Source organism: Cucurbita pepo, chromosome LG13 (genome assembly GCF_002806865.2).
Source record: "Cucurbita pepo subsp. pepo cultivar mu-cu-16 chromosome LG13, ASM280686v2, whole genome shotgun sequence".
Lineage (NCBI taxonomy): Eukaryota > Viridiplantae > Streptophyta > Magnoliopsida > Cucurbitales > Cucurbitaceae > Cucurbita > Cucurbita pepo.
This window is the reverse complement of record NC_036650.1, coordinates 736,240-748,703: the sequence shown is the minus strand read 5'-3', so window position 1 is coordinate 748,703 and position 12,464 is coordinate 736,240. Positions and strand designations below refer to the sequence as shown.

General features: G+C 30.4%; 1 protein-coding gene and 1 non-coding gene across 2 annotated transcripts; both read left to right on the top strand.

The window, feature by feature from the left end:
- The first annotated feature begins 811 nt into the window (after positions 1–811).
- TRNAE-CUC lies at positions 812–884 on the top strand. The gene has a single exon. It is a non-coding gene; the product is annotated as a tRNA-Glu (tRNA).
- A 6,857-nt stretch (positions 885–7,741) lies between these two features.
- Positions 7,742–10,383, top strand: LOC111808638 (bidirectional sugar transporter SWEET4-like). The gene is made up of 5 exons (XM_023694753.1): positions 7,742–7,784; positions 7,899–7,935; positions 8,929–9,310; positions 9,414–9,533; positions 9,825–10,383. The coding sequence occupies exons 1-5, from the start codon at positions 7,742–7,744 to the stop codon at positions 10,035–10,037; spliced, it is 795 nt and encodes a 264-aa protein (XP_023550521.1). The 3' UTR covers positions 10,038–10,383.
- The last annotated feature ends 2,081 nt before the right edge of the window (positions 10,384–12,464 follow it).

Here is a 12,464-nt window from a genome sequence, read left to right as displayed (position 1 = left end):
GTTCGATGTGAGAAGATTGGTATGAGGTAGTTGTGTTGTCATACTGGTCGAACATAACTCAAATAGATACATCTCTAAAGTCAATTTTAATAATATAAAAATTATGTTGAGAGAAAGATAATATGTCAAATAACATGCCTCTAAAAAAAATATTTAGAGGTTAATAACAGGTTTAGATACAAAATTAAAAATTTATATAACTTTTTTTAACTCGGAAATCCAACCATTAACTTATGAAACTAATTGGTGTCTTATTCAATATTCGTCTCCGTGATTTTTTTTTTCTTTTCTTTTCAGAGGTAAGGATGAAGATGATCCGGGTAAAGCTTGTGGGAATCGGGTTTTTATGATCTTTTTATATATTTTTGAAAAGGATATTTATTTAAAAATATTTAATGGATAATTTTCAATTTCAGTATAATTTCTATTAAAAATGTAAAATATTCTACTAAATCCAATAATAGTTTATAAACTTATAATATAATGTTCTGCATAGCTAAAAATTTCTCTTGCTCTCTCAATATGTAAAAAGAACCGGGTCGAGATATAGATGGAGAATATAATCTCAGTTCCGGTATTAATTTAGCTAATGAAAAAAACATATCTTCTAAATCTTTGTCTCATTCCTTATTTAAATGGGATTCCCCGTCTTATTTGGGGTAGTGTTTGCAAGGTAAATTAACATTTTTTTTTTCATTCATCGAATTATATTCGAATTAATATTTCCGATACTTATTAGACACAACTACAAACGGCTACCAATAATAATGAGTTAATATAGAACAGATTTTAAATTAGTAGAAATCAAAATTCCGTTGTAGTCTAGTTGGTTAGGATACTCGGCTCTCACCCGAGAGATCCGGGTTCAAATCCCGGCAACGGAAATCTTTTTTTATATTATTTTGCTTTTCAAATGATTATATAAAGCCCATTGGACCTATGATGACATTCTTAATTTTTATTTTTTAATCGATTATGTTGGGCCACGTAAAGCCCATATTTAAAGCCCATTGGACCTATGATAACATTCTTATTTTTTATTTTTTAATCGATTATATTGGGCCACGTAAAGCCCAAATTTAAAGCCCATTGGACCTATGATGACATTCTTAATTTTATTTTTTAATCGATTATGTTGGGCCACGTAAAGCCCATATTTAAAGCCCATTGGACCTATGATAACATTCTTAATTTTTATTTTTTAATCGATTATATTGGGCTTTACGTTAATTTTTATTTTTTATATCAGGAATTTAAGATTTCAATCAAATGATTTGATTGTAGTAATTTTCTTATAATTATTTTAATAATTGGGATGCATTTTCCCTCTGTTAAAACACATATATTTTGTATTATAACATAACCCATACAATTTCGACACGTAAATTTTTAATTTATTTTTAAATTTAAAAAATAGTTATTTATTTTTTTAGTTCAACAGGATTTAAACTTTTAACATCGGGATCCTAACACCTTCCTCAATTAGTTGAGTGATGCAGGTGGAACAAAAAATGACCCGAGTAACAAAAAGTAGGCACTCAATCATTGTTCCATATGACCAAAAACCCTTTAATTTCTCGAGTGATTGACAATTTAGTTTAGGGTCACATCCATTCATCTCTTTCCCCATTTGTTCAACACCATGTTTGGAAAGCTAGCATTTGTTGCTTCTTTCGTCCTTCCAAAAATGATTTTGCTTACTCGATTTTTTTTCTTTCGATTTTTGTATGAAATTCAAACTTACCCGAAACGTGCATCCAGTTTGTTTGATCTTCTTATAAAAATTATGCGTTTTTGATATGTTGGTAGTTGGTAACGCTTATGAGGAAGTATTAATAACGAACTAATTGAAAGAACGGTTTTTTATAAATAAAAAAAATTTGAACTCAACCATAGGTGGGATGAACAATTCAGTTATGGAACCGATAAGATAAAAAGCTTTAGTTTAATAAGAATATATTACATGAATCCGTTAATATTAATTGAAATTTTAGTTTAACCGATCGTATGTAACTTTGGTCCTCATTAGCGTTAATGAATCTGCCAATATTAATTGAGTTAATTCTAACTCATTAAAACACATATCTTCAATCAAAACATTAAAAGTTTCAATATTCCAAACCATGACCTAAAAAACTAAACTTTTCCACTGTTTGTGAGAGTAAATGTTCAAAAAACACGACTAATCTTGAGAGTTTAGAGGTAGAAATGTTATCGAGACATGGCGAATAGAGAACGTGGGTGGCTTTTTACGTTTATGTCCTCATCCTCCAACCCTTCTTTCTCACGAAATTCTCCAACTACCAAGATCTAATTTTCATGGATAAAAGTAACATCGCTGGTAAAAATAAAGTTGTCTTCGACCGAATTTTAGTTTCTTTTTAATGGGTTTGTAATTTTTTCGTATGATCCTTGACCGAACATCGAGTTTGACCTAAAATTTATCAAGTTTATGCAAAACTGTACCTCACACTATTGAGGANCGAACATCGAGTTTGACCTAAAATTGACTAGAAAAAACCAATCTTTTACCATAACTATCCCATTGAAATTTGAAGTTTTGGNACAACCTAGGAAACTAACGAAGTAAGCCTATTCTTATGGCATGACTAACTTCAAGCTATTCTAATGGATTGACCAATTCTAACAAAATTGACTAGAAAAAACCAATCTTTTACCATAACTATCCCATTGAAATTTGAAGTTTTGGTGATGATTTAACATTGACTACTATATTCTCTCCAATAACTTAACTTTTTTGGTCATCAATCAAAGTTAAATTATTTTATATTTTATGAGTGATTACATTCTCACTTTTACTTGATTATATCCTAATTTCCAAGTAAAGTATGCAACAACAAACTTAATTATTATAGATAAAGAAATTTGGATAATGGGACGAACAATTCCAAAACCAAATCAAAAATGGAATTGTCGTCATTAAAATAGAAAAAATTGTACTTTGATTATTCGATTTTAAGATTCGTGTCTATTTGGTCCCTAAACTTTTAAAAATGAATAATAGATGTTCAAATGTTTGGATGACTCGAACAACCTAAATAAAGTTCATGATCAAACACAATTCTTTATTTTTCGAATTGGGTCGGGTTGGATTATCAAGTTGTTGTTACACTAATGACTAAAATTTCATAAATCTCAAATATCAAACATTCACAAGTCACAACTCATTACTAACATTGGTTATAAACGTCAAATATTCATAAGAATCTTAAAAGTAGGGTAGGTTGAGCTATAACTCTATTTTCGAGTACCTGACCAAAAAAATATTAACTAGCAAATTGACTCGAACTTTTGTTATCCAACCCAAATTGAAGAGAAAAACAAAATCCAACCCAACCTAACTTTTAAGGTTTGGGTTGCGTAGTTCGAGTTGGTCGAATTCTCGAGTCATATGAACACTCTTAGTCAATGATACTCCTTTAAATAATGAAAAAAAAAGGCTCGATGACGACTAATAAGACGTGTTTTTTAAAATTAAAAATATATTTAAATTCATTAAATTTGAAGTTTGTCTTAATAAAAATTGAAATTGGATTAAGACAATTTTCTTAATTTGGGAAAATATTGTCAAACCCTTTGGTTGAACAATTGTGAACTTTCATGCATGTGAGTTGTAAGTCAACGATAAGACTGCCCATATTAACTTCAAGATTCCCTCCACCGACACAACAGTCAACGCTTTCTTTTTCCTTTTTTTTTTTTTTATAAAAAAAAAAACAATATATATTTATCTTTCAAATAAAAACAAATATTGTTTTAATTAAATTTATAATAACAATTATCATTATCTTAGTTGGATAAATATTTGACTTTCTTTTTAAAATTTTAATTTATAATTTTTTTACCATTATCCACTTTCTATCAATATTTTAAAAAATTAAGCAAAAACAAAAAGTAATTTTAGCCTTTTTTTTCTTCTTTCCTAATTTGTAATTTAATTTTTTAATCCAAATCTTTAAAAAAAATTAAATAAAATGAAAATGTAAAAAAAAAATAATAATATTATTATTATTATTATTATTATGCCATCAGCAGTTTTTTGGTCAGTGGATGAACTGGATCATATTAAAATAATTATTAAATTTAATTCTCGATTATTTGAACTGTGATTTTTTTTAAATATAAATGATTGTTATTAAACAATGAATCCAGCTCAATTCAATCCTAAACTTTTTATGGTTGAATTAATTCATTTAATTTTTTTTAATAAAAATACAACCTAAACTATAAAGTTATTTATTTTTAGACATTAAATAAGATTTAAAACTCAATTTGAATATAAGTTTAAAAATTATCTTTAAAAAGTTAAAAATTATTTTAAAAAATGGTTGAAAAATAAATAATTATAAAAATACAGTCAACTCTATAAACAAGTCAAATTATAAAAATTTTATTTATTTAAATTCAATCCAAGCTGTCTTATTTTAATGAGTGAAATAATGCTGACTTCATAAATCTTTAATAATTCAACCTTTAATTAAAGTTGTTTATGCATATAAATGTCATTATTATTGCTAAATATTTCTCAATTTTTTTTTATATTTTAGAAATTAAATTTTTTTTATTTATACAAAATAAATATTGTTTTTTTTTATAATGTACGTCGCCACGTGTCTACATAAAATTAAATTATTTTCACAAATGGAAATAATAATGAAAAAAAACTATTTTTAATAATTTATTTAATGGGTTAATACTATATTTACTAAAAGTAATTAAATTACACGTAAAAGGAAATTGGTTCAATGCATTAAAAAAAAAAAAGCATCAAAACGTGTCAATTAATGAACAAATTTAGTCGTAATATTTTTAATTAATATCGCGACTTATCATATGTTACATTTTTATCTATGACTTTCGATTTCGTTTAAATTCTATCATTTATGTCAATTTTTATTTTTAAATTTTGAATTTAATTTATATTTGGTCTCTAAATTTTAGAATGTTACATTTTTACCCTCGAATATTTAATATCGATATTTACTTTTTGGTACATAATTTTTAAAATTAATGATGATGAAAATACGAGGATCATATAGAAATTAAATTTAAAACTGGGTAATATTTTGAAATTTAAAAATTAAATAGAAATAAAATTAAGGTAAGAATATAATATTTTTGAAATTGAGTAATCTTTCAACTAAAAATGTATTTTTCCCTAATAAATAATAATATAATACTAAATAGTCAGAACGCACCGTTTAATGGCTTTCAGGAATTATAAAGCGCCAACTCCATGACCACCTCACTCGCTATTTATGATCTACCGTCTAATTTTTATTTATTTATTTAATAATTAAAAACAATTATGAAATTTGCACATTTTTATTATTTTATTATTTTACTAGTTGCTCGAGTAATTTTTATCGAGTGTTCTTACCGGAGTTTTAGCTCGAATACCAATATCAGCTCTCTTGCAAACCCTACTTGAAAATCGAGATGAAGCTAGCGGAGACTAGTGCTGCATGTGATCCATTAATGACCGAGCAAGATTTTGTAGTTGCTATAGTTCGGCAAGAACGAGTAGTTTAAGCAATAATAGACTCGTCATTGAGAGAGTGATACGATCCTACAAAGCCAAGAGAAAAACATTAGGCATTAGCATAAAGGGAAGCAAAGACATAGGTAGCAGATCGACCAACATCATTATTGATCATCTTCACGTGATTAATTAACTACTCCATCAATAGAAATAACTGAAGCGAGCATGACTAGTAGATGATCCACAGTCGATCGTGATAGGCTTGCAAAGTGTCACGGTCATGCTTCTCCAATGCGTGTTGCCCTAAACCCTAAACCCTAAACTCACTCAGTGCTGAGAGTGAGTGCTGCACAATCGCCAAATCCGCTGCCAAGAAAAGACGATTGTGACACAAAGCATACGCTACGTAGCCTTGTTCACCGAAAAAGCATAAGATCCTTGATTGAAAGAGAGTTTTGTTTACCTACTGGTCGGAGAAAACGAGAGACCTCATATTCCAAGAAATGCTCGAGAGACCTCATTGTTCAAGAAATGCTCTTTCCTCTAGCGGAATCAGACTTTTCACAAGATATCATCCCGTACTAAGAGAAAGTGCCTTAATCTACCCAAACGAAAGTCAAGAGAGAAAGTGAGTACCGACATGGTTAGATGATTCAAGGCGGTTACGTGACAGCTTGAAGTTGAGAAAACTTCGATTCTAAATCACCGTCAGTCAGCTAGTAAGTACTACAGGTGGATCATCTACCAGCCATGCTCGCTTTATTCACGCTCGTATGAGAACTAACTTTCGAGCTAACTCAACATCCACTAAATAATTCTCTAATCAATGAATTTGAATGTCAATTAAATATATCTCTATGATCTGAAGAACCGACACATTAACCCTTACATTATCTATGAAATGATTAGCTACGTCCCATGAACCTATAAAGTCTAAATTTTGCCCCCAAAACAATAAAAAAAAAAAAAAAAAAAAAACATAAAAATAAATAATTACTAGATAATAATAATAAAAAATAAAAAAAAATAATTATTAGATAATAAAACGGCTTTGACCACAAATAAACAAGTTTCCATGTTCGAACCTGGTTTCGGATAAGCTGGACTTAAATTGACTGGGAATCTTCTGCATGCAGAAACGCCATTTGTTTCTCTTTTTCAACTCTCTCTCTCCTCTCCTCTCTCTCTCTCTACAATATTTTAAAATAATTTAAATTTAGTTATATTGGATTTCTTACCTAATATGATAATACATCCTTAAATTTTCAATTTTATGTGTTTGACCGATATTATTATTATTATTTTTTAATTTAGAGTTCTATTAAACGTACTTATATCGGTTAATTTTTTAATGAGAAATTTGATATCNTAATTTAGAGTTCTATTAACCGTACTTATATCGGTTAATTTTTTAATGAGAAATTTGATATCGACCTGAATAATAAACGTTTAAGAATAGAGATGTCTACGAGACGGAGCGAGAACTTCTCCAGAAACCGTTTCTTATCTCCTTCCTCGTTTTCTGATTTAATGTTTATCCTCATGAAAATTTTATTTATTTTTGCACGGATTATAGTGAAAATTTTCTGATTTGGTTTCTCTCAAAATCCTGAATTTGAGACTTTTTAGTAACTAAATACTCCATATAGAATTTTTCTTCATTTTTACTATATTTAATATATGTATATTAAAAAACATCAAATACCCTAATAAATTCAGTAATAAAAAAGACGGGAATTTGAGCGAGATCGGAGTTGGGAGTAGGTTAGAGATAGAGAATGAGTCTCGTTCCTGACTCGGTTTAGCTAACGAGAAGGGATTTCTCATTGATGAACGTATAGTTAGACGAGATGGGAATTTGAGCGAGGTTGGAATTGGGAGTAGGACGGGAAGAGAGAATAATTCTGGTTCGGAACCCGGATTATAATTTGGATAAGGGAGATGAAAATAGGGTAGAAACTGAAAAGAGTGAAGCTTATCTTAGTCTTTTCTTATTCATTGGGTCCCTTATGGTCTATTTCCATTTGTTGGGTAGAAAATGGAGTGAGCAGTACATGAGTTGCACGTGACCAACCCTTCTTCATACAACTCACTTTGAGTCCCTTCTTCTATATATAGAGACTCCATTGTTTGCAGTCTCTCACACGCTCTCACTTGCAAACATTATCCAAAGCCCTCTTCTTGTCTCTTTGGCTTTCTGTTCTTTGTTTCTTTTGTTGTTTCTCTTGTTCTTTCGCCATGGTTTCTCCTGATGCTGTTCGTACGGCGCTTGGAGTCTGTGGTGGGTCTTCTTTTTCTTGTTTTCTTCGTGAACTCTTGTGGTTTCTTACTCATTTGTGTGTTCTTTCTGTTCTTCATTCTAATTTCTTTTCATTTTGTTTGTGTTTTCTTGCAGGAAATGTCATCTCTTTCTTCTTGTTTCTCTCTCCTGTGTAAGTATTTGCTTCATTACTAGCTACCTACCTATCTCCAATTCTTGTTTTTGAGTTCCGTTTAGATTGAATTTTTGGTTTTGGGTTTGACCAAGATACAAATCTTCGTTTTTTGGTTCAACCCAGATACAAGTTCTTGTTTTTGGGTTCGACCCAGATACTAATTCTCGTTTTTGAGTTTGACCTAGAAACAAATTCTCGTTTTTGGGTTTGACCCAGATCAAATTTTCGTTTTTGAGTTCGACCCAAATCAAATCTTTGTTTTTGAGTTCGACCCAGATACAAATCTTCTTTTTTTAGTTCAACCCAGATCAAATCTTTGTTTTTGAGTTTGACCCAGATACAAATCTTCGTTTTTTGGCTCAACCTAAATACAAATTCTTGTTTTGGGTTCGACCCAGATCAAATTTTCGTTTTTGAGTTTGACCGAGAAACAAAGTCTCGTTTTTGGGTTTGACCCAGATACAAATTCTCGTTTTTTAGTTAGACCCATATACAAATTCTCGTTTTCGGATTTAACCCAGATACAAACTTTTGTTTTTGAGTTCGACCCAGAAATAGAATTTTGTTTTCGAATTTGACCCAGAAATCGATTATCGTTTGTGGGTTTGATCTAGAAATTTTCGGGCAAAATTTTGTGTGTTTTGAATATAGGGTTTCTTTCTTCTTCCTTTTGTATTTTGGAAATCTTTTTTAATACAATTATTAAAAAATAATGGTATTTTGTTGAGGGGAAAAGGTTGTTCAAGTTTGTTCTTCCTATGCATGCTACTTTCCCTAGAAAAAACATGAGGAAATTGAGGAAAAAGTGAGCGAGAATTACATGTTTGAAAGGATAAAAGAGATCTCGATCCTGAATTACTTTTTTCATTATTAATTATTTTTAAAATAAATTTTTATTTAATATAAATGTCGAAGATCGGTGTTGAAATGAGTTATTTCTCACTAATTTTGTATTTATATGATTTTTTAACAATTCAATTGTATTTACAGGCCGACGTTTATCCAAATATGGAAGAAGAAATCAGTGGGACAGTTCTCGCCAGTGCCATATCTAGCAACGTTGATGAATTGTCTAGTGTGGACATTGTACGGGTTACCAATGGTACATCCAAATAGTATGCTCGTCATCACGATCAACGGCATCGGTATCGTGATCGAGCTTGTGTACATAATCATCTTCTTGATTTACACTAATGAAAAAAAGAAGCGGCTACAAGTGCTAGGAGTGGTGCTGGCTGAGATCATCTTTGTGGCTCTCTTGACCGTCCTGGTTCTCACCACCGCTCATACCTACACTCTTCGCTCCACCATTGTTGGCTCCGTTTGTCTCGTCTTTAACATCATGATGTATGCATCACCATTGACTGTCATGGTTAGTATAATTTCCCTCTTCTTTTTTCCTTTAATATATATATATATATATATAAGCTTAATTTTTAAAACTTTAAAATACGTGGTTGTCTCGTGTGATGCAGAAACGGGTGATTAAGACAAAAAGCGTGGAATATATGCCGTTTACTCTATCCTTAGCTTCATTTGCCAATGGCGTTATTTGGACATCTTATGCTAGCATCCATTTCGACCCCTTCATTGTGGTAATAATTAAATAACCCGCTTAAATAATAAAAATATTCATAAATTTTACCTTTTATTTTTATTTTAAAAATATTTAAAAAATACCCAAAAAGTTTCATTAAATACCCTTCCATTTAAAAAAAATCTTAAATGTTTATAATTTTTTAAAATATTCTTCAATGTTTTAAAATTTTAATTATATTTTTAAAAATAAATATTAACCATTTTATTCTTTTAAAACTTTTAAAAAGTTTTAATAATAATTTTTAAAAAAGAAAAGAAACTGACTTGTATTAATGGCGTTGTCTCAGGTTCCCAACGGCCTCGGAACATTATCGGCCGTTTTGCAGCTCGTCCTCTACGCCGCCTTTTACAAGTCCACTCAGCGCCAAATTGCCGATAGAAAAGCCCAAATTGGCCTCTCCGAGATTGTCGTCAACGGCGGCTCCCTGTCAAACAAGGCCACCAGCGGCGGAGATCCAACTACCCCTGTTTCTCAGACGACGCCGCCTCACAAAAAGTGATCGGACGGCGGCGGCCGGTGACCGGAAAATCCGTTAAACCCAATTCATAATTAAAAAGAAACGTTTTGGTTATGATTTTGGGCATTCTGAGTTTCATGAATAAACCGAATTGTTATTATTATTACTTAAATTTTAAGTAATAATAATAATGATGGTTTTGGTTGGGTTTTTTTTTTTCTTTTTTCTTTTTTTTTTATTAGGGAAGGGCATTAAAGTCATTATGTCCTTTTCTTTTTGGTCTTTTTTTTTCCTTGAGAAAACACAAGGAAAAAAAAAGGCGCTTTGAATTTGCGTTTTGATGACGTGTCAATATATTTGGAATTTTTAAGGGTTCAAATTTGGTAAATTTATGACTTTTAGAATATTTAAAATTAAAAAGTAAACATTAATGTTATGCCAAAAAGTAAAGAAATATTTTAATTCTTATATTTAATTAACCTCATTTAATTAATTTTGGTATCTAGACTTTTGAATATATTTTAGGGCTAATTGCTCGAGAGATCTCATTGTCTGAGAAATGCTATTTCCTCTAGTAGGATCAGAGTTTTCACAAGATAGCATCCCGTAATAAGAGAAAGTGTCTTAGTTTACCCGAATAAAAGTCGAGAGAGAAAGTGGGTACCGACATAGTTAGATGACTCGAACTCGCAGGATTCGTTTACTATTAGCAATTAACATAAAAGCGGTTATGTGACAGCTTGAGAAAACTTCGATTCTGAATCACCGTTGCATCCAGCCTCAAATTTTTTTTGCACAACCCAAAGGAGTTAGTCAGCTAGTAGGTGCTACTCGAAATCTGCTGCATCCAAAAAAACGCCATTTATTTATTTATTTATTTTTAACTCTCTACAAAATTTTAAAATAATTTAAAATTTGTTATATTTCCATTTCATATTTATGTGTATTTTTAAATTTAGAGTTCTATTAGTGTTAAGAATAGTTGACCGTTCATTATAAGTCAAATATCTTACGGGTTACCATATTTGTCCTTTTATTAAAAGCAAATATATTGTATTCATTTATTATTCTTTCATTTTATTGCTATTTCTGTATTATTTGTAATTTACCATATTTCTTATATATTCTGTAAATGATTATAAATAAGCGAACTCTTACCATCATTTAGGTGGGGTGGATTCAGCAAACATTTACAATGAGATATACTAAATTTATATATAAGGTAATTTTTTTAATATTAAAGTAATACATATATCGTTCACGTACTATTTAAGTAATATATTGTTATAGTACTAAAAAAAACGTTCGTAGACTTGGCATTTTGGGAAGTGTAATTTGTTGTCAATTTGATTAAAAAAGAGTTTAAAAATAAAGATGTCTACGGAAAATTTTCATTTATTTTTGTTGATATTACACTTAATTATTTTAATATATTTAATATATTTCTTTTATTATTATTATTTTGAAATATTATTAGATTTATGTTTATATATATAAAGTTAGACGAAACGATAATTTAAGCAAAGTCGGAGTTGGAAGTAGGACAGAGACGAAGAATAATTCTCATTCTTAACTCCGTTCAGCTAACGAGAAGAAATCTCTCACTCTTGATCCTATATATATATATCCTTTATCCATAGAATAAAGTTTCTGTTTTTGTTACGGCTGATACATACAGTAGTATAGACTATACATATGTGGAAAGTTTATAAGACGGAGACAGAGAACGGTTCTCATTTCAAACTCGGTTTAGCTAACGAGAAGAAATCACTCGATTTGTTCCATGTTTAAACCGAGATTAAGATGGGTAATTAGGATTAGGGAGATGAAAGAGTGGCGATTATCTCTCCCTCTCCTTATTTCTTGGGTCCCTTTGACCTTTGTCCATTTGTTGGGTAGAAATTCCATTGGCTAGAACATGACTTGCTCGTGACCAACTGTTCTTCCTACAATTCAAATCAGTCCCTTCTTGTATATATAGAACCTCCCTTGTTTTCTCTTAGCAAACATTATCCAAACCCTTTCTTTTCTCTTTAGCTTTCTGTTTTTTCTCTTAACAAACATGGTTTCTCCTGATGCTGTTCGCACCGTGCTTGGAATCTGTGGTGGGTTTGCTTTTTCTTCTTTTCTTCATAAACCCTTGTGGTTTCTTACTCATTTCTGTGTTCTTTCTGTTCTTCATTCTAATTTCTTTTCATTTTGTTTGTGTTTTCTTGCAGGAAATGTTATCTCTTTCTTCTTGTTTCTCTCTCCTTTGTAAGTATTTGCTTCGTTACTATCGTATTAGCTTGCTACCTGTCTTGAATTCTCGTTTTTGGGTTCGACCCAGATACAAATTCTTGTTTTTGGATTCGACCTAGGTCGAATTCTTGTTTTCGAGTTCAACCCAGATATAAATTTTCGCTTTTGAGTTTGATCTAGATACAAATTCTCGATTTTGAGTTCGACCCAGATGCAAATTCTCGATTT

Bases quoted from the DNA above. Each gene is read 5' to 3' on its own strand.
- LOC111808638 (XM_023694753.1), top strand. From the start codon at position 7,742: ATGGTTTCTCCTGATGCTGTTCGTACGGCGCTTGGAGTCTGTG. The intron at 7,936-8,928 runs GTAAGTATTTGC...TTGTATTTACAG, and splicing joins TTCTTGTTTCTCTCTCCTGT to GCCGACGTTTATCCAAATAT. The intron at 9,311-9,413 runs GTTAGTATAATT...CGTGTGATGCAG, and splicing joins CATCACCATTGACTGTCATG to AAACGGGTGATTAAGACAAA.